Raw genomic sequence first — 20,592 nt, 5'->3', positions numbered from 1 at the left:
GCCAACATATCTGTTCCTTTATCTCCCCCTGACTATTGGGGGCCTATAGTACACTCCCAGCAAAGTGCTTGCCCCTTTTTGTTTTTAAGTTCTACCCATATGGCCTCATTAGAGGAACCTGCGAAGATATCATCCCTCCTTACAGCAGTAATTGACTCCTTGATTAATATTGCAACACCCCTCTCTGTCTCGCCTGAAGGTTCTATACCCCGGAATATTGAGCTGCCAGTCCTGTCCAGTGGAGTGTTTGTTCTATCATTTCTGGAAGTACTGTTGCACTTCTTTTCACAGTTGATATTGCATAGTTGATGGACTCATCCAGGGATCCAACACACTCTGCTCATTATCTTGAACAATGGACTAACTAGTGGGATATGGGGGTGAGTGCAGCCAAATATGATAATACATGCCTGAAGAGGTCATCTTAAAGGCATCGATTGATAGGTACAAGTGGCATCTGTCCCCATTGTTGATTCATATCAGTACCTGGTCAGGGTAAATGCACACAATCCTTTAGGACCACACTGAGAAGGCATGAAGGGCACTTTGTTTTTATTTAAGAAGGAGGAGAAAAAACAAAGCTCCAATATACATCGAGATTATCTCTTCTGAAACAAACAGCAGATCGGATGGATTTTCCCCACTACTACTCTCCACCAAATTTTCAATGTGCTATATAGTTTAAAACGGAATAAAATAAAGTGCTTTTAGATTTGTGAGTACGTGATAATAGCAGGTCACTGGATATGTGCCCATTTCTACCACTCATCTTGTCTTGCATATTATTTAGACCTCTTCAGGATACATGAGAACTGGTTGATGTCTAGATGCATCTTCTTCACAGCTACGCACGCACACACGCCATAATGTTTACATTGTTTTAATTATGCTGGCTTTGTCCTAGTGATGTCAATAATGCCATCTTGTAGCCATGTTGCTGCGTATTGTGGTGGCTAATTTTCACATTATGAGCCACTAATATGGATGACACCTGAATAGTCTTAGAGAAGACTTGCCCAGGTCTGAAATATTATTTTCAAACTTAACAGTATAAAGGCAGAAGGGGAGGAAGGGCGGCACCTGTTGTTTAAACACTCGCTGATTGGGACAATTCGACCAGTACTCCAGCATATGAAGATCAGTTTGTCAGTAAGAATACCACTATTAGAAAAACCACTAGCAACAAGACTAACCACAGGAATAGTTGCAGCTTCTGAAAGAAGACCTTCAGTTTTCTACGTCACCTTTTTTTAAACGCAGTTTGAATCTGAATTTTAAGAAATTTGTACCTCAGAGGTGATGGTGTTGAAATTGCTTCAACCAAACTGTCACTTCAACATTGTAAATAAATGGTTCACAAGCAATGTTCCCTGTAATTTTTTTTGGCCAGCGCGGCCCCTTTAACGGGCTGCGCGGCCCATTCAAAATTCCGCGCTTGCGTGGTTTTTTTTTTTTTTTTAATTAAAAAGTCGACTCACCGGCTGCGTCACGCAGCTTAAAGGGAACGTTGTTCACAAAAAACTGTAAAGGGATGGATAGCACAGTGCCATGAAATAGCTGAACATTCTGATCCATGTCATACACACTAATCAGTGCTAAAAATGTTACGTTATGTTCAACATGCTGAGCACATATAACCACCTAATTGGAAGACAGCATTTGTATTTATTAATGGATGCCAATCAGTTCTGTAATAGTTGAATCCCTCTACTTCTTCCAAATCAAGTTTTCTCTACAATGTCTTTCATTTGTGAATTTTTTTTAAACCACTATGCACAAAGATACCAGACTCATCGATAATGTAACAATTGTTTTTTCACACACTTCATGACAAGTATTTTTAAAAATCCAAAAGCTTTACCTCATGACAGGCAAGATGCACATCTTTAATAATACAGTTGCCACCTGATAGCACAAGTTGTTTAAGTAAGAGGCAGGCAATCTCCAATGTAGCCAAACGAATTTTCCCATCTGTAAAGAGAAACAAAATAATAACCCTTACAGCTCTAGCAACATTTGTTGTGGCAACTGCAGGTTTTCTATGTTCAACATAATTTCATGTTAAGCTAAATTCAGTCTCTATTCACCACTACTCTACATACCTTTGATCAGGAAATGCACACCTACTAGTTAAGTATCATGTCTCACAGGTATTTTTGGAAGTTTTTCCCTTGAAAAAAGGCTCAAAGGTTGTTACAAGATTCTCATGTTTGTTATCAAGACCACTTTAAGGCAGTTTTCATACCAAGTCAATGTAACTAAGATAAGCTACCAGTATTTATAATACCACATTTGTTGCCTTAAAAATTAAATGATTTTATGCTTATTCATGGCAATCTGGATGCACCTGTGCAGAAATGTGGGTGAATGGAAACTGTCCAGGGCTCTTACTTACAAAACTAAGTTAGTTATACTGGCAGAATTTTGGTGCATACTATCACCAGAGATCCAATTATTATGCTGTACCTTATTGAAACTAAAAATAATTTGCATGTCTATATTTCTTGTGCATTTGCAGTCTTTTTGTTTAGATGAAACCTACCAAGTTGGATAGGTCACAAGATAAAATCAATAGGCAGATGCGCCAACAGGATCAAAGACGAGGTCAATGGCTGGGCGAAAGTTCTGTTCCACTCCAGATCTGCCTCTCACCTCCCCACCACCCTGGGCCTCTTCAGGAATTTGGGGGTTTAAGTGTATATAGGAAAATTTGTGTTATCCGGAGGCTAAGTGTCCGGCAAGCTCGAGCCACCGGCAAAAATCAGGAGCCGTTTTGTTAGGTTTTTTTTCTTCTCGTGGCCTTTTTTTTCCCCCAACAGTCAGGCTCTGGAAAGTCTCTCTGAAGCTGTTGCTAAGCTACAGAGACGCTTCCAAGGTACGGGCCGACTGTTTAGAAGCTGTTGCTAAGCAACAGTGTTTGTTGTCAGATACGGAGATGAAAAGCTCCGTATGCTTCAACATTAACGCTGGTGTGTCCAGCAGTTTTGAGGGAACGGCAACAGCTCGGTCCCATCGGTGCCGGATAGCACAAAGTTTCCTGTAATTCAAAAACATAAGCCAGATATCAGTCATTATATTTAAAAAAACGTAACGAGGAGAGTGCATGATGCATTACATACAGAAATTGACAGTATTTGTAAGAGATCAACTAGGCACCCATCATGCCAGAATTTGCATTAATAGTGCATGTAAATTTAGCCATCCTGGAACTATTGCTACACAATTTTTTTAAATTTTTTTTTTAATTTTTTAAAACTTGTGCATTAAACCACCTTGTGAGTTTTTAAATTTCAAAACCAGACTTGTAGGTCAACGTTTATCAAGAATATTACTTCTGCTCACATAAGATTATAGGCTAGGCAAAACTCTATAGCTGTTTACTGATTTTTTTCTCCCCCTCAGTTTACAGGAAACCCAGTTTTTTTAAATTCAAATCAGAGATGCACAAACTTAAAATGTGCATGTGTGTGCAATCCAAACAAACATAATTTTCTTGGTAATGGTGAGAAGCCAATGTGTGTTATGTATACTTCATTGCTGAACCTTCTCGTTACCCAAGATAGAATACTCAAAACTACAACTACTGGCAGGAGTATTTACAGAGTGAAAATCGAACAGAATTCTAGCGCTGCATTCCACTTGAAAAAGGTATTTATTAAATGTGTTTTGGGAGGTAGAGCAATGTGTCACTTTCTCCACTATTAAGTCATGTACAAGGGATACAATGATATATTTTAATGCAATTAATTTCATTGCATTTTAGGATTCCAATGACTAAAGCTTTAATGAATAATTAAAATATAATAAGATTGAGCCTGAGGCTCTTGGAAGGGAGGGCAGGCACTAGAGCATTTGCCAATTAGGGTCAAGTGAAATGTTATTTTTTTTTTACATATATGCCTTTTGAAAAAAGTTAAGAAAAATGTTAGCTGAGAATTATTTAGATGGCGTAACTCTTACACAGCAAAGGCTAGTCAGATTAAAAAAAATACAGAAGCAATGAAAACAGCACTTTTTCCAAGAAGACTAAGAATGGACTGTAAGTCTGAGTGTTTTGGTATTGAAAAGAGGTTATTAGATCCTGAAACACCCAGCCAAGTTTAAGCCCCAAACTACGTCCTTTCAGCACTTAAGGTCAAAACATTACAAATTACACAACAAACTGGGATAAGGGTCATGTAATAAAAATAAAAGGTAAGGCAAACTACAGAATACATTCAAGACTTCCTCCTACATCAGTTTGTTTCTAGTCCAACAAGGAAAGAAATATTGATTAGGAAATTAAATGAAGTCAGGCAAATAACTGATGTGAAAATATGAGTACAATTATGAAATAGAAACCACAACAGTAAGGTACAGTGTAAAAAAATAGAAAATAAAACTGAAGTCAAAGGGTGCTAGATTGGAAAAAGACAAAGTTCAATGAGTAAGTGAATCTGGCCCAAATTAACTTGGCAGAAAAGTTAACAAACTAGGCCCCCTAACAGTAACTACACTGTTGGACAGAGTATAAATCAAGAAATAATGGAGGCTTGTAAGAAAGGTACAGCAATAATCATGAGCGATTTCAATCTTCATATTGATTGGACAATTCAAATTGGCCGAGGTAGCCTCGAGGAAGAGTTCATAGAGTGTATCTGGGATAGTTTCCTAGAACAATACGTTGTGGAACCAACCAGGGAGCAGGCTATCTTACATCTGGCACTGTGTAATGAGACAGGATTAATAAATGATCTCATAGTAAAGGATCCTCTAGGAAAGAGTTATTATAGCATGGTTGAATTTCAAATTCAATTGGAGGGTGAGAAAGTTGGGTCTCAAACCAGTGTCCTGATCTTAAATAAAAGCAATTACAAAGGTATGAAGGCAGAGTTGGCTAAAGTGGACTGGGAAAATAGATTAAAGGGTAAGGCGGTTGCTAAGCAATGGCAGACATTTAAGGAGATATTTCATAACTCTCAACAAAAATATATTCCAGTGAGAAGGAAAGACTTTAAGAGAAGGGAGAACCATCCACGGCTAACTAAGGAAGGATGGTATCAAATTGAAAACAAAGGCATACAATGTTACCAAGATTTGTGGGAGGCCAGAGGATTGGGAAACTTTAAAGAAACAGCAAAGGACAACTAAAAAAATGGATTATGAGAGTAAACTAGCAAGAAATATAAAAAAAGAGATAGTAAGAGCTTCTACAGGTATATAAAAAGGAAGAGAGTAGCTAAAGTAAATGTTGGTCCCTTAGAGGATGAGACTGGGGAATTAATAATGGAGAATAGGGAAATGGCAGGGACTCTGAACAAATATTTTGCATCAGTCTTCACGGTAGAAGACACTAAAACCATCCTAATAATACATAATCAAGGGGCTATAGGGAGGGGGGAACTTAAAACAATCACCATCACTAAAGAAAAAGTACTCAGTAAAATAATGGGACTAAAGGTGGACAAGTCCCCTGGACCTGATGGCATGTATCCTAGGGTCTTAAAAGAAGTGGCTGCAGAGATAGTGGATGCATTGGTTGCAATCTACCAAAATTCCGTGGATTCTGGAGAGGTCCCAGCGGATTGGGAAACCGCAAATGTAATGCCCCTATTTAAGAAGGGAGGGAGACAGAAAGCAGGAAACTATAGACCAGTTAGACGAACATTTGTCATTGGGAAAATGCTGGAGTCCATTATTAAGGAATTAGTAGCAGGAAATTTAGAAAATCATAACACAGTCAAGCAGAGTCAGCATGGTTTTATGAAAGGGAAATCATGTTTGACAAATTTGCTGGAGTTCTTTGAGGATGTAACGAGCAGGATGGATAAAGGGGAACCAGTGGATGTGGTGTATTTGGATTTTCAGAAGGCATTCGACAAGGTGCCACATAAAAGGTTACTGCATAATATAAGAGCTCACGGGGTTGGGGGTAATATATTAGCATAGAGGATTGGCTAACTAACAGAAAGCAGAGTCGGGATAAATGGGTCATTTCCCAGTTGGCAAACCGTAATTAGTGGGGTGCCACAGGGATCAGTGCTGGGGCCTCAACTATTTACAATCTATATTAATGACTTGGATGAAGGGATCAAGTGTAATGTAGCCAAATTTGCTGATGATACAAAGATAGGTGTGAAAGCAAGCTGTGAAGAGGACATAAAGAATCTGCAAAGGAATAGACAGGCTAAGTGAGTGGGCAAACATTTGGCAGATGGCGTATAATGTGGGAAAGTGTGAGGTTGTCCACTTTGGTAGGAAAAATAAAAAAGCAAATTATTATTTAAATGGAGATTACAAAATGCTGCAGTACAGAGGAACCTGGGAGTCCTTGTGCATGAAACACAAAAAGTTAGCATGCAGGTACAGCAAGTAATCAGGAAGGCAAATGGAATGTTGGCCTTTATTGCAAGGGGGTTGGAGTATAAAAGCAGGGAAGTCCTGCTACAACTGTACAAGGTATTGGTGAGACCACACCTGGAGTACTGCATACAGTTTTGGTCTCCTTATTTAAGGAGAGATATACTTGCATTGGAGGCAGTTCAGAGAGGGTTCACGAGGTTGATTCCGGAGATGAAGGAGTTGACATGAAGAAAGGTTGAGCAGGTTGGGCCGATACTCATTGGAGTTTAGAAGAATGAGAGGTGACCTTATTGAAACATAAGATACTGAGGGGGCTCAACAATATAGATGCAGAGAGGATGTTTCCTCTCATGGGGGAATCTAGAATTAGAGGGCATAGTTTCAGAATAAGGGGTCGCCCATTTAAAACAGAGACGAGGAGGAATTTCTTCCCTCAGAGGGTCATAAATCTGTGGAATTCTCGGCCCCAGAGAGCTGTGGAGGCTGGGTCATTAAATACATTTAAGGTGGAGATAGACAGATTTTTGAACAATAAGGGAGTGATGGGTTATGGGGAACAGGCCAGGAAATGGAGCTGAGCCCAAGATCAGATCAGCCATGATCTCATTAAATGGCGGAGCAGGCTCGAGGGGCCAAATGGCCCACTCCTGCTCTTATTTTTTATGTTCTTATTTTCAAACAGAATGAGGAATCAGCAGTGGAAAATTTTCAATTATGAGATGGACTGGGTACAAAATAGATATACTCCCAGGTGGTGAAAAAGGAGAGCAATGGATAGAATTCCATGGATAAAGGGAGAGATTAAAACTAAATTGGAACTTAAGAGGGAGGTATATGATTAACCCGAGGATAACAATACTGAAGACAATAAAGTGAGATATAGAACTGTAGTGGGGAGGTAATAGAGAGAGATTAGATGGGTTAAAAGAGATGATAAAAGATAGAAGATAATATAGAAGGCATAATAAGGACTTTTATAAGCATTTAAAATCTAAAATAATAGTTGGCGATGTCAGGTATTAAGGGAGTCATTTAGTTGTGGAAGATAAATGATGGTAGAGATTTAAATAAATATCTTGCATCAGTTTTTACAATTGATGGTGGAAGTGAGAACGCAGGCATAATGATGAAGGATGTGAAACAATCTTAGCGATAACTGTAGAAAAGGAGTTGATTCTGGAAAACATTAACAGAACTGAAGGTCGATGAGTCACTGGACCCAATGGCATGCACCGTAACTATTCAAAGAAGTCAAAGAGGAGTTGGCAGAGGCTCTGACAACTAACTTTTCAATCCTCAGATAAGTAAATTGTCCTAAGGAACCGGAAGGTAACCAATGTAACAACTTTATTCAAAAATTGAGAGAAGACTAATCTAAGTAACGAAAGTCCAATTTGTCTAATGTAGACTGTGGGCAAACTTTTAAAAATCTATAACTGGAGAGCAAATTAGTGAGCATTTAGAGATAATCAAGGGCAGTCAGCCTGGATTTAATAAAAGCATTTCATGTTTGACTAAAAAAGTGACCAAATATTTAGATAAAGCAAATATAGTAGATGTATTGTATATGAATTTTCTGAAGATCAGAGGGCTTATTAGAAAAAAATCAGGCATATGGTATAGGAGGAAATGTAGCAGCATGGATAGCAAGTTAGATGAAAGCTGCTGGTGGCAGCAATTTATCTTCATTATTACTGGTGACACTTTGATATTATACCCAGTGAAATTTCTTCCCAAAGGAGGGTTTCAGAGCATCCAATGTCACCGACATGAGATACTTACATTACAGGGACGCCACCCGTGTAATGGAGCATAACGCTCTACTTCTATGGGGGCTAGCGATAATGAGTCAATCCTCCTCCTCCTCCTCTCTATATCTCAATGATACATTTTGAGAACATAGTTTCTACTTAATAGCCCATGCTTTAGTTGTTCGGAATCATATAGCCATACTTTATCTGTTACTAATGACATCAGCCTTCAAGGAACATGCCCAGTAGATCTACTTTTGCGCATACTGACTCATTTACAGTCACACAAAAACAGCAGTTGGAGGACTGTGTGGTACCCATCCTGTCCGAGGTGAAAACCACATTTTATCACCCTCCCTCCATTAACAATTAAAGCATGTAGCTTCTCAAAACTAGTGCCAAAAATGGAGAAGAGTTCCTGATTATTCATTTAGTGGCAAGAAGGAGGAAGAGAACAGAGATGACGAGGGCTCAAACCAATAAATACATTCTATAAACTAATCTATAGCCAGGAAACAAGGCATCGGCACAACTACATTTCACTGATTTAAGCAAAGATGTAGTTAATTACGAAATATATCATTCGCACGAGGATTAACCATTGACGTTCCTTTTCTTTTCAAATATGGTAAATATTGCACCCATCTTTCAGTAATTATCAAAAACAAAATAAAAATCTCAGTACGTTTTGGAAAATGTGGCTCCTACCAACACATACTTCGCAGTGTTGATGGTAGTTTCAGACTCTACTTCCCCAGGAATATTTAAAACATTAACATTTGTGTCAGATATTTCCCTTTTCGGTCATTCACAACATCCTAATGCTCTCATCGAGTTGCACCCTCTATTTAAATAATTATTACCTCTCTGCAATCTCATTATAGTATTACAGGATGCCTCAAAGCAGTTTTGAGAAGTGAGTTTTGATGGGAGTGAATGGCATTTTCTCATCCTTAACATTATCTTGCAATCTGTGAATCGAAGAAAATAAAGACGAGGAAGCCATTCAGCTCATCATAAGTCATTCATCCAGGAGGAAAAAAAAAGTCCTCGTATCTCAACATCCAATTAGCCTTGAAGATTTTTGCCTTCACTACATTAAATGAAAGTCTATTCCAAAGGTTATAATCATATCTGCTTCCATCACTGTTTCTGGTTGAGCATTGCATGCCCTGCAACCTTTTAGGGAAGAGGATTGGGATATAAAGTCTGTGTGTGATTATATATGTGGTACTTTGCTGAAGTAATCTTTGGGAGTTTCTTCCATCATTACAACTGTGACTACACTTCAAAAGTACTTAATTGGCTGCAAAGTGCTTTGGTACATCATGAGGTCATAAAAGGGGCTATATAAATACAAGTTCTTTCTTTCTATTGTAAAAGAACCATTAGCCAGTATCAGCCCAAGATGTTATGACTAATGTACATTCCCAGCTGTGGCAGGAGCACTGGAGTGGCACATTCTGCCACTTGGAATTTGATGATAGCAGACTAGAGGAGTAAGCCAACCTGGCTACCCTGATTTTCCAATTGGAAGGTAATTATGGATGCGGAAGGCCATTTAACCCCATCTGAGTTCATCCATCCAGAAATAACTTTTCCTCCCACTGCAGCATGTAATTGGTTCTTAAATGATTCCACCTCTACTACTCCAGATCATTTACTACCTTAGAGGCGATCTGCAAGATCGCTCCCGAGTCACCTTTTTCCAAAGCCGAAGTCTCTCCGGCTTTTCCTCATAACTCAGACCTCTCATGCTGGAGATCAGTTCTGTGACTCTTCATTGCCTCAATGCTTGAATGTCTCGGTAACCAAAACTGGACACAGTACACAAGGTATGGTCTGACTAAAGCACTGTATATTTTGATCATGATTTCCTCTGACTTGTTTGGTTGTATGGTTCGACAAACTATTGGCTTTGTCGGGTCCAACATGTTAAGCATGGAGACGACTTGGGCTCATCAGTTTTTACTTCTTTCAGTTTTCACACCTTCCTGAAATTGGTGACTTCATGCTACAGTACAGTTTCACAGACACAAACAACCTTACTCTACCTTGAACAAATGGCCAATCTTCATACAGTGGGTAGGGGGTATCAGCATGGTATTCAACGAAGTGGATCACCACAGCCAAGCCCAACATGCCCTCTGTTGGCATCCACACATAAACTGGGATCAAGATGTATATGACATACAAAAAGGTATTCATAATGAGCCATGAACAGATCATGACTTGTGCCAAGTAAAACCCACCGCTACAATAGAAAATCACAGGATGTGAGTGTCGCTGGCAAGGCCAGCATTTATTGTCCATCTCTAGTTGACTTCGAGAAGGTGGTGGGAGTCAGCCGCCTTCTTGAATCGCTGCAGTCCATGTGGTAAAGGTACTCCATAGTGCAGTTAGGGAGAGTGTTCCGGGATTTTGACCCAGTGATGAAGGAACGGCGATATATTTCCAAGTCAGGATGGTGTGCAACTTGGAGGGGAACTTGGAGGTGATGGTGTTCCCATGCACCTGCTGCCCTTGTCCTTCTAGGTGGTAGAAGTCGTGGGTTTGGGAGGTGTTGCCGAAGAAGCCTTGGAAAGTTGCTGCAGTGCAGCTTGTAGATGGTACACACTGCAGCCACGGTACGCCAGTGGTGGAGTGAATGTTCAAGGTGATGGATGAGGTGCCAATCAAGCGGGCTGCTTTGTCCTGGATGGTGTCGAGCTTCTTGAGTGTTGTTAGAGCTGCACTCATCCAGGCAAGTGGAGAGTATTCCATCACACTCCTTACTTGTGCCTTGTAGATGGTGGAAAGACTTGAGTAAGGTGGTGAAACACTCGCCGAAGAATACCCAGCCTCTGACCTGCCCTTGTTACCACAGTATTTATGTGGCTGGTCCAGTTAAGTTTCTGGTCAATGGTTACCCCCAGAATGTTGATGGTAAGGGATTTGGCGACGGTAATGCCGTTGAATGTCAAGGGGCAGCGGTTAGACTCTTGCTTGTTGGAGATAGTCATTGCCTGGCACTTGTGTGGCGTGAATGTTACTTGCCACTTATCAGCCCAAGCCTGAATGTCGTCTAGGTCTTGCTGCATGCAAGCATGGACGGCTTAATTGTCTAAGGAGTTGTGAATGGAACTGAACACTGCAATCATCAGTGAACATCCCCACTTCTGACCTTATGATGGAGTGAAGATCATTGATGAAGCAGCTGAAGATGGTTGGGCCTAGGACACTGCCCTGAGGAATTCCTGCAGCGATGTCCTGGGGCTGAGATGATTGACCTCCAACAACCACAACCATCTTCCTTTGTGCTCTGTATGACTCCAGCCAGGGGAGAGTTTCCCCCCCGATCCCCACTGAGCCTATTTACTAGGGCTCCTTGGTGCCACACTCGGTCAAATGCTGCCTTGATGTCAAGCGCAGTCACTCTCACCTCACCTTTGGAATTCAGCTCCTTTGTCCATGTTTGGACCAAGGCTGTAATGAGGTCTGGAGCCCAAACTGAGCATCGGTGAGCAGGTTATTGGTGAGCAAGTGCCGCTTGATAGCACTGTCGAATACACCTTCCATCACTTTGCTGATGATAGAGAGTAGACTTATGGGGCGGTAATTGGACGGATTGAATTTGTCCTGCTTTTTGTGGACAGGTCATACCTGGGCAGCTTTCCACATTGTCGGGTAGATGCCAGTGTTGTAGCTATACTAGAACAGTTTGGCTAGAGGTGCGGCTAGTTGTGGAGCATAAGTCTTCAGTACGACAGCTGGGATGTTGTTGAGGCCCATAGCCTTTGCTGTATCCAGTGCACTCAGCTGTTTCTTGATATCACATGGAGTGAATGGAATTGGCTGAAGACTGGCTTCTGTGATGGTGGGGACCTCAGGAGGAGGCCGAGATGGATCATGCACTCGGCACTTCTGGCTGAAGATGGTTGCAAACGCTTCAGCCTCGTCTTTTGCACTCGCATGCTGAGCTCCGCCATCATTGAGGATGGGAATATTCATGGAGCCTCCTCCTCCAGTTAGCTGTTTAATGGTCCACCACCATTCACAACTGGATGTGGCAGAACTGCAGAGCTTTGATCTGATCCATTGATTGTGGGATTGCTTAGCTGTCTATAGCATGCTGCTTTCGCTGTTTAGCATGCATGTAGTCCTGTGTTGCAGCTTCCCCAGGTTGGCACCTCATTTTTAGGTACGCCTGGTGCTGCTCCTCTTCTGCACTCCTCATTGAACCAGGGTTGGTCCTCTGGCTTGACGGTAATGGTAGAGTGAGGGATATGCCGGGTCATGTGGTTACAGATTGTGGTGGAATACAATTCTGCTGCTGCTGATGGTCCCCAGTGCCTCATTGATGTCCAATGTTTAGAGCTGCTAGATTTGTTCTGAATCTATCCCATTTAGCACAGTGGTAGTGCCACACAACATGGGAGGGTTTCCTCAGTGTGAAGATGGGACTTCGTCTCCACAATGACTGTGCGGTGGTCACTGCTACTAATGCTGTCATGGACAGATGCATCTGCGGCAGGTAGATTGGTGAGGACAAGGTCAAGTAGGTTTTTCCCATTGTGTTGGTTCTGTCACCACCTGCCGCAGGCCCAGTCTGGCAGCTATATCCTTCAGGACTTGGCCAGCTCGGTCAGTAGTGGTGCTACTGAGCCACTCTTGGTGATGGACATTGAAGTCCCCCACCCAGAGTACATTCTGTGCCCTTGCTACCCTCAGTGCTTCTTCCAAGTGGTGTTCAACATGTAGGAGTACTGATTCATCAGCTGAGGGAGGGCGGTAGGTGGTAATCAGCAGGAGGTTTCCTTACCCATGATTGACCTGCACTTGGTCCGGAGTCAATGTTGAGGACTCCCAACTGTATACCACTGTGCCACCACCTCTGGTGGGTCTGTCCTGCCGGTGGCACAGGACATACCATGGGATGGTGATGGAGGAGTTTGGGGCATTGACTAAAAGGTATGATTCTGTGAGTATGACTGTCAGGCATTTGCTTGACTAGTCTGTGGGACAGCTCTCCCAATTTTGGCACAAGCCCCCAGATGTCGACTGGGCTGGGTGTGCCGCTTTCGTGTTCGAAGCCGGTGCCGGGTGGTTTGTCTGGTTTTATTCTTCTTAGTGCTTTTCGTAGTGGTTTGTTACAACTGAGTGGCTTGCTAGGCCATTTCAGAGGGCAGTTAAGTCAACCACATTGTGGGTCTGGAGCAGATTTCCTTCCAATAGTGAACCAGATGGGTTTTTACAACAATCCAATAGTGTCATGGTCACCGTTACAGATACTAACTTTTTATTCCAGATTTATTGAATTAACTGAATTTAAATTCCCCAGCTGTCACGGTGGGATTTGAACTCACGTCTCCGGATCATTAGTCCAGGCCTTTGGATTACTAGTCCAGTAACATAACCAGTATGTTACCATTCCCGATGTGTCCCTCTTCATTAATGAGGGATACAGACTAAAAAACCTCCAGGTCTGTGAACACGTTTACAAAGAAATAGCCATAAAAACTTTAAGGGCCACGTAACGAGAACTCACGTCATAGTTTGGACATCTCAGCCAGGATGACAGAAATATGAAGCCACAACTTAAAAGGCATTGCTTGTATTATTCAGGCAATTTTATTCAGCTAAGTATCTGCCAGTGCAAAAAGCAAAATAATTCTCCCTGTACATCAGGAGGGAGGATGATAAGCCATTATATGAAATGAAGTAAGTGCAACCTGGCAACACATTCTTCAACTAGCCCCATCAAAAATAAATTAAGTCATTCATGTCATTTGCTGTTTGTGGGACCTTGCCGTGTACAAATTTGGCTGCTACATTTGCTCATATAACAGTAATAAATGTACTTCAAAAGGTTGTCTGTGAAGTGCTTTAGTACATCCTGAAGACATCAAAGATAGTACATAAATCAAGTTCTTTCTTTTTGGCACTAAACTGACAATTTCACTCAAGGAGGCATCAAAATGTAGCAAGTAGGGTGTGTTTGTGTAGAATTGTGCTGAGGCAGAGTGGCAACGCCAGTATTCTGCCTTTAATCGTGTTACACCTGATCCAGAATCCTTGATGCTGAAACTGGGAAACGGAAAAATATTCCATTTCCCAGCACCAACATCTTTCAGTTTGAGAGTCACAAAATTCATCAAAAAAACTAAATGAGTTGCATTGTAGGGCTAGAATACATTAAAGCTGTTCCAACTCAACCTCTCAAAACATACACAGAGTGCATGTCCTGTGCTCTTTTGGTTGCATTCCAACACTAAACCCATTTGCTCCTAAAGACACATGATTCTGGCTTCATTTGGTTTCTGATACTCGCTGGACCTAAACACACACTGTGCTTATAAGAGTGATCTGGCAAGTCCTCCACCAGGAGAGCCTTTCTGCAAATTATTCTCTGCTTACTATATTGTTCAGACTTCTTGTATTAGAATTAGCACTATCAAAGCAATCATCTTGTTTGAGGCTCTGTAAAACCCTTGAATCCAAAGTGTCCATTCATCATTTATCCATTTTTGTTTTTAATGCAATGTGCTCAGGCACAACTAAGTTTTCCTGCTTTGTCCTTTAAACGTTATTAAACAATATTGAAACAGACGTGACCACAAATATCGTGACCATCTGTAACATTCAGCATTGAACCAGGAAAGGTTTTTTTTGTTTAAGCACAATGCTAGGATTTGCATTAATTTCCACAGACTCACTCAAAATCTTTTACATTTGTCGATAATAATTTAAGTTTCCTCCACACTGCTGAGAATTGCAGCGCTAAAGACAAAAAAAACTTACCCCAATGTGTTTAGCTCGCTATTCTATTGAAGGCAGATACCCATGCAAAAATAAGTAGTTACTTACGAGGAAATTTTCTCACCAGAGTGTGTTGATTGGTTCATTATCCTAATGAGTCTTTCTGCCAGTACATGGCTGTATTGGCTCTTCTCCTCAGCTTGCTCTGGAGGAACTTGGATCTTTTCCAACAGGTCTGGGTCTATACCTGAAGGAGATTAAATTACAAAAAGTGCTTTGAACCATCTCAGAACTTGCCCAATATGGTGGAAGGCACACTTCTGGTTGGAAGTGTGCGCATGCTTCCTGTCCGCAATTTTAGGACCTTAGGAGACTGCATAGCACCTGAAAAATGGGCACTCCGTGGCCCAATTTAACCCCCAGTATAGTCACTGATTGTCAATTAACTACACCTTACATTACATACAACCTTTCAGGTCTAGAAGTCCAAAACTATAACCAGAGTTTTGGATCTCATTCCACACACCCAATGTGGAAAAACAACAAGTGTTCTCTGCCATAGTAATTTTAGCAGTTAGGAAAATGCCACAACAGTTTCCACCCATGTAGGTCAAAGCCATCCCGAGATAACAGCAGATACCGTTTTATTTTTTGTGATTAAAAGTGGAAACCTGAAAGAAGTGGCTTTTTGTGGCAGTCATGGAGAAAGCAACCATTTGGATCAGACAATACATGTAGTGAACCAGCCTTGGTTGAAAGAAACTGCATGCAGGTAAGCTGCCCCATCATTGGAAACTAGTAGAAGAAGGGAAAATAAAGTGTACACCAAATTCTCAAACACCAAAGAGAACATAAAGTTTTCTTAACAACAGTTGTTCTTATCAACTCAAGACCAAATATTAACAGGCAAACAAAAACTAACCTTTGTTGTGAGACATTGCAAAAAGAAGACATAACACGAACAGTGCATAATAATCCTCTTCATAGCATTCCAGTGCGTTATACACCATATCTAGGAAGGGTCTGTAAAGTTGAAATCAAGAAAAAAATTAAGCCAAAAAAAAGTTTAAAACCAGTTGGTTATGCAAGTTATTGCAGCAGAGAAATCTCAGTTCAGATTTCTCAACCTGTACTTTGGTACAAAATGCATCATAATTTCAATGATCAGGAATAGCAATATGCCCAATATTATACAAATACATGTTATTGTACAATTTATTGAGCAGTCAGTTGGTTCGGACATATTTTCATGATAAGAATAAAATGCTGCTTGTAGGTTAGTGAATTTTAAAAGATATATTTAAAAACCAGCACAGCAACTTTCAGCTTATTTCACATTATTACCTCCCTGTGAATAAAACCAAATGAATATTACACTACAAAGAAAAAAAACAATTTTCTTCCCTCCAGGGAGATTCATCATGTCAGGCCAACAAGCGCCATGACTTCAGGCCACCTTAAGAGTCCTGGGAACCCATGCTCCTAATTGGGAACAAAAAACAATGGGCCAGAAATTCGTGACCAAATGCGTGAGTACGGTCTGGGTACTCACGCATCTGGCCGTTGGAAATGCCGGCGTTCAGCATGCACAGCGCATGCGGGGAACGCCGGCATTTCCAGTCCTCGGAACGAAGGGGTTCATAGGCACAGCGCGTGCGACTGCACAGGCAGCGCTTGCGCAGTGAACTTCGTCGATTTCATTCATGGATTCAGTGAGGGTAAGTCCTTACAAGTTACACTTGAAAAAAGCATGTGTAAAGTTGTTCCAAGGCTGCGGAGGAAGATATATTTTATCGTGGAGCTTCTGAAAGGCAATATTTTTGTTTGGGAAAGGGAGGGAAGTTATTTTAAGAAATTTTAAGTAAGTTTTAAAGTTTAAATTTTTTTTTTTTTTTTTTTTAAAAACGGGTTTTCAGAACGGTAGGTAGAAGGAGCAATTGTGGCTGTGTGAATTGAATGTGAAAATGAGTGTTCTAAAATGAGTAATGTAACATTTCCAGCACTTTTAAGAAAGAAACTTTTCATCAGTAATAAGTAATTATGTATGTACGTCCGCATATATTCCTTTACGTATATGTATGTATGTTTTATATTCCTTTACATGTGTATGAATGTATGTTTTTAATTATGATTTTTCAATAAGTTACTTTCTCTGAAAGTCATAATTAAATAATACATTCATACACATAAGTAAAGGAATATATACATAACACGCAAAGGAATATATACAGACATACATACTTTCAGAAGCTCCACAATAAGAAATATCTTCCTCCGCAGCCTCTGGAGCAACTGTACCCATGCTTTTTTCATGTGTAAGTTGTAAGGACTTGACCTCACTGAAAGCATGAATGAAAGCGGCGAATTTTACTGCGCACGCGTTCTGCCTCTGAACCCCTTCGTTCAGAGGACAGGAAATGCCGGTTTTCCCCGCATGCGCTGTGCATGCTGAAAACCGGCATTTCCTCCGGCCAGACGCGTAAGTACCCCGACCGTACTCGCGCATTTGGAAGGGAATTACTGGGCCAACATTTTACATGTCAATAAAATGAAAAATTTAACAATTGCATGATTTGCCCCCTCGCATCTGCGACCGAGGGTCCAAGGAGGTGCATTGCGCAACAGGTCATCGTCGTACGTATCCTCACACTGTTCCCTTTCGGGAACTGTATGAAGTGGTGGAAGGATTTATGGCCGCGATTAACGCTCATTCCGTGACCGTAACCATCTTTGAACCAGCCATTAGGGTGGTTAGTCCTATGGCGTGAGGGTTTTACGGGCTCCCACAACCCATCTGAGGGGGGGGGGGGGGGGGGGGGGGCACCCACACCCACGGACGCAAGTATCCCGCTGGATGTCCACCCAGAATTTATAGTTGGAGCTCCGACTCCACTTGCTGGGACTGTCTGGAATGGGGTTCGAAACCCTACTCCTTCTGGCCCAGCGGCGGGGATGCTTACTGCTACGCAAAAGGCCCACTCCGCACAAAAGGTGACACCCATACGTTTCCTGCGCCTTTTCCCTCCCCGTGACTGGAGCCCTATGCTGCCACTTGAAAGACCAAGCTATCATCTGCCCTTTTTGCGGTGCCTTTGACTTCTCATTACCAATGATGAGCAGGCGCTGCGCCTCCACCTCCTTGAGGAGATTGCTGAGGTCATCATCAGTTCAATTGTGAGTTCTTTTAATGCCGTGAATTGTGCTCATTCCAGCCATTTCACGTTGCTAATCGGATTGGGCCTTTGGCATAGCGGTAGGATCCCCGCCGCTGGGCCAGATCAGGGTAGGGTTTCGAACCCCGCTCCAGACAGTCCCGGCAAGTGGAGTCGGAGCTCCGGCTCTAAATTCTGGGTTGACATCCAGTGGGATATTTGCGTCCGTGGGTGTGGGTGGCCCCCCCTCCTTGTATAGCTTGTGGGAGCCCGTAAAACCCTCCCGCCACAGGACTAACCGCCCTAATGGCTGGTTCAAAGATGGTTACGGTCACGGAATGAGCGTTAATCATGGCCATAAATCCTTCCACCACTTCATACAGTTCCCCAAAGGGAACAGTGTGAAGACACGTATGACGACGACATTGCTAAATAAATAAATGGAATTTAAAAAATTCTTTTAGGGCTTTTAAAAGTCTTTAAATTGCTTTAATTCTGTTTAAAACTACTTCAGATTCTTCAAAATAATGTAAACGTTTTTAAAAGTTTATAAAAGTTACCAAAAGCTTCAAAAAACTTCCAAAAACCTATTTAAACTGCTGCTTTGCATGTAAAAATGCTTAGCAGCTTGGCAGAAACATTGAGGGCGTGTCCTGTTAAACTGAGACCTCAAGGGGCGTGTCTCAGTTGCACAGCGCGCTACAGGCTTCGCGCTGGCTGCACTCCTGGGTGGCGTGACGTCAGACGCTGCCCGGGAGTCAACATTTTAAAACAGCAATTCCAGGCGTCCCTGAAGCTCAACGGCCGGCGCGTCGGGTAAGTGCAGATCGGGGGCTTACACGCGCGGCAAGCCCCCGACTCGAATTTCTGGGCCAATGCTGGAAAAATTTAACTAGACAGATCTGTTTAGAGAACAGACATACTGACTGACCCGTGGAGTGTTTCCAACATTTTCTGTTCTTGTTTCAGAGTTTCAACATTTGCAGTTTGTTGCTTTTTATTTATACTGTCTGGGAGTGCAAGGTATCCAGTAGGTAGAAAACTGAAGTTTGAAAAAGAAGTCACCAGTATCTTGCTAAGCATTTATTTTTCCACCATAAATGGGACTTTGATCAAGAAATGTTCCCCATGACGCTCCTTCCCTTTGAAGTTCTTCTATTACATCTACTTTATACATTGTTTATTATTCAAAGAATGCTTCATTGTTAAATGTTTCATGATTCTGGTTCCTTCAGTAGCTTATTAGCGTGAATAACATTGTTTATTGGTTCTCAATAATATAAAAAAATATTGCAATAAACACACAACCGACAAATTAATAAGCATATATTGGGAGTTTTAGGAAAATACAGCGAACTAATCCTAAATTTAAATTATAGATTAGAATTTAGATTTGTTCCAAGCAAAAAAGTTAACAGAGTCATGCAGAAGGTATCATTCAACAATTTAGATGTGATACTTTGAGCAAGTATACCAGTAGTTTAACATCTATATGATTACTAATCACAGTACTGTTAGCCGTTTTACAGTGATCCAGCATGTTTTATCCAACGCCGCACTAGAAATTTATATTAAAAAATCTCTTCCAAGGTCTCAGGTCATAAGATACATCAATGAAAACTTTTCAAGCCACTTGGTTTCTAAATGCTCCAATCGAACATATACATTTGCTTTGTGGGCTGGAGGGGTAATGGGTACTTTACTGCAGCCTTGACTAATAATCAACACTGCTTCATAATATGAAATTTTGAAATTGTATTTTGAGATATCCTGAATGGTTCACAGGAGTATTGACTGGAGAAAGAAATACCACTGCTGGCAGGACTGGGCCTCTCAAAGGAAGCACAATATTTCTCTTTAAAATGTCTACATCCCAATGTTTTTGACCTTTTTCCTGCATTTATGGCTTTTTTTGATGACTTTTTCTCCCTTTAAACATCCAACAAAAATCATTGAACTTCACTCCACAAATATAAAATCAAACTTACCTTTTTGGATGATCAACCCTTGCAGCAGCAGCTGTTTTCTCCTCATCAGTGGTATTTTGTTCAGTCAAGCCTGAAGTCTTGCATCGCTCCATAATAACCATTTCAATTTCTTAAAAGAGAAAAAAAAACACTTTAAAAAAAAAAAAAAACTTTACGGAGACTAATTTGTGCATAAAGTTTCAATTACAAACAAAAAATAATTAATTTGGTCCCAATACATTTTCTAATTTTCAATATTGAGGGAAAAAATCCACATTTTTGAAGTACAGCTCATAATATTAAATATACAATTTGAAAATTGATAGCAATGCACTGAAAGGTACAACAGTTGGTAACATGAATTAATCATGAAAGCTCAGCTTCAGTACTCATTAACATTCCTGACAATGAAAACATTTATGAGCAAATAGATCTTTATTCGAACGTTATTGGTTTTAAATGTTTGGAGACTGAGCAATTTAAAGTAATTCTCTGCCACTACATGTCTCCAGGGAGCTTTTCAAGTGCATTGTTTCTTTGCATAGTACTTGTGTCAAATTTGTGCCAGTAATAGTGTTCCATAGATAGTTTATTAAATAAACATGTATTAATGGGGATTCTAGACTGCTGTGTATAAATTCT

General features: G+C 41.0%; 1 protein-coding gene across 3 annotated transcripts in view; it reads right to left on the bottom strand.

The window, feature by feature from the left end:
- clec16a (C-type lectin domain containing 16A) overlaps positions 1-20,592 on the bottom strand; it is a 316,644-nt gene that overhangs the window by 173,813 nt on the left and 122,239 nt on the right. For all 3 annotated transcript variants that reach the window (XM_086000646.1, XM_086000643.1, XM_086000644.1), the window contains 4 exons: positions 19,972-20,080; positions 15,754-15,854; positions 14,956-15,078; positions 1,862-1,971 (listed from right to left, as the gene is read on the bottom strand). In XM_086000646.1, coding sequence (XP_085856772.1) covers positions 1,862-1,971; positions 14,956-15,078; positions 15,754-15,854; positions 19,972-20,080 — 443 coding nt within the window. The remainder of the gene's footprint in view (positions 1-1,861; positions 1,972-14,955; positions 15,079-15,753; positions 15,855-19,971; positions 20,081-20,592) is intronic.

This window comes from Somniosus microcephalus, chromosome 11 (assembly GCF_052327205.1).
Source record: "Somniosus microcephalus isolate GS21.2 chromosome 11, FLI_Smic_1.0, whole genome shotgun sequence".
Classification (NCBI taxonomy): domain Eukaryota; kingdom Metazoa; phylum Chordata; class Chondrichthyes; order Squaliformes; family Somniosidae; genus Somniosus; species Somniosus microcephalus.
Note: the sequence above shows the minus strand (reverse complement) of the source record. Positions and strands in the feature narration are given on the sequence as shown.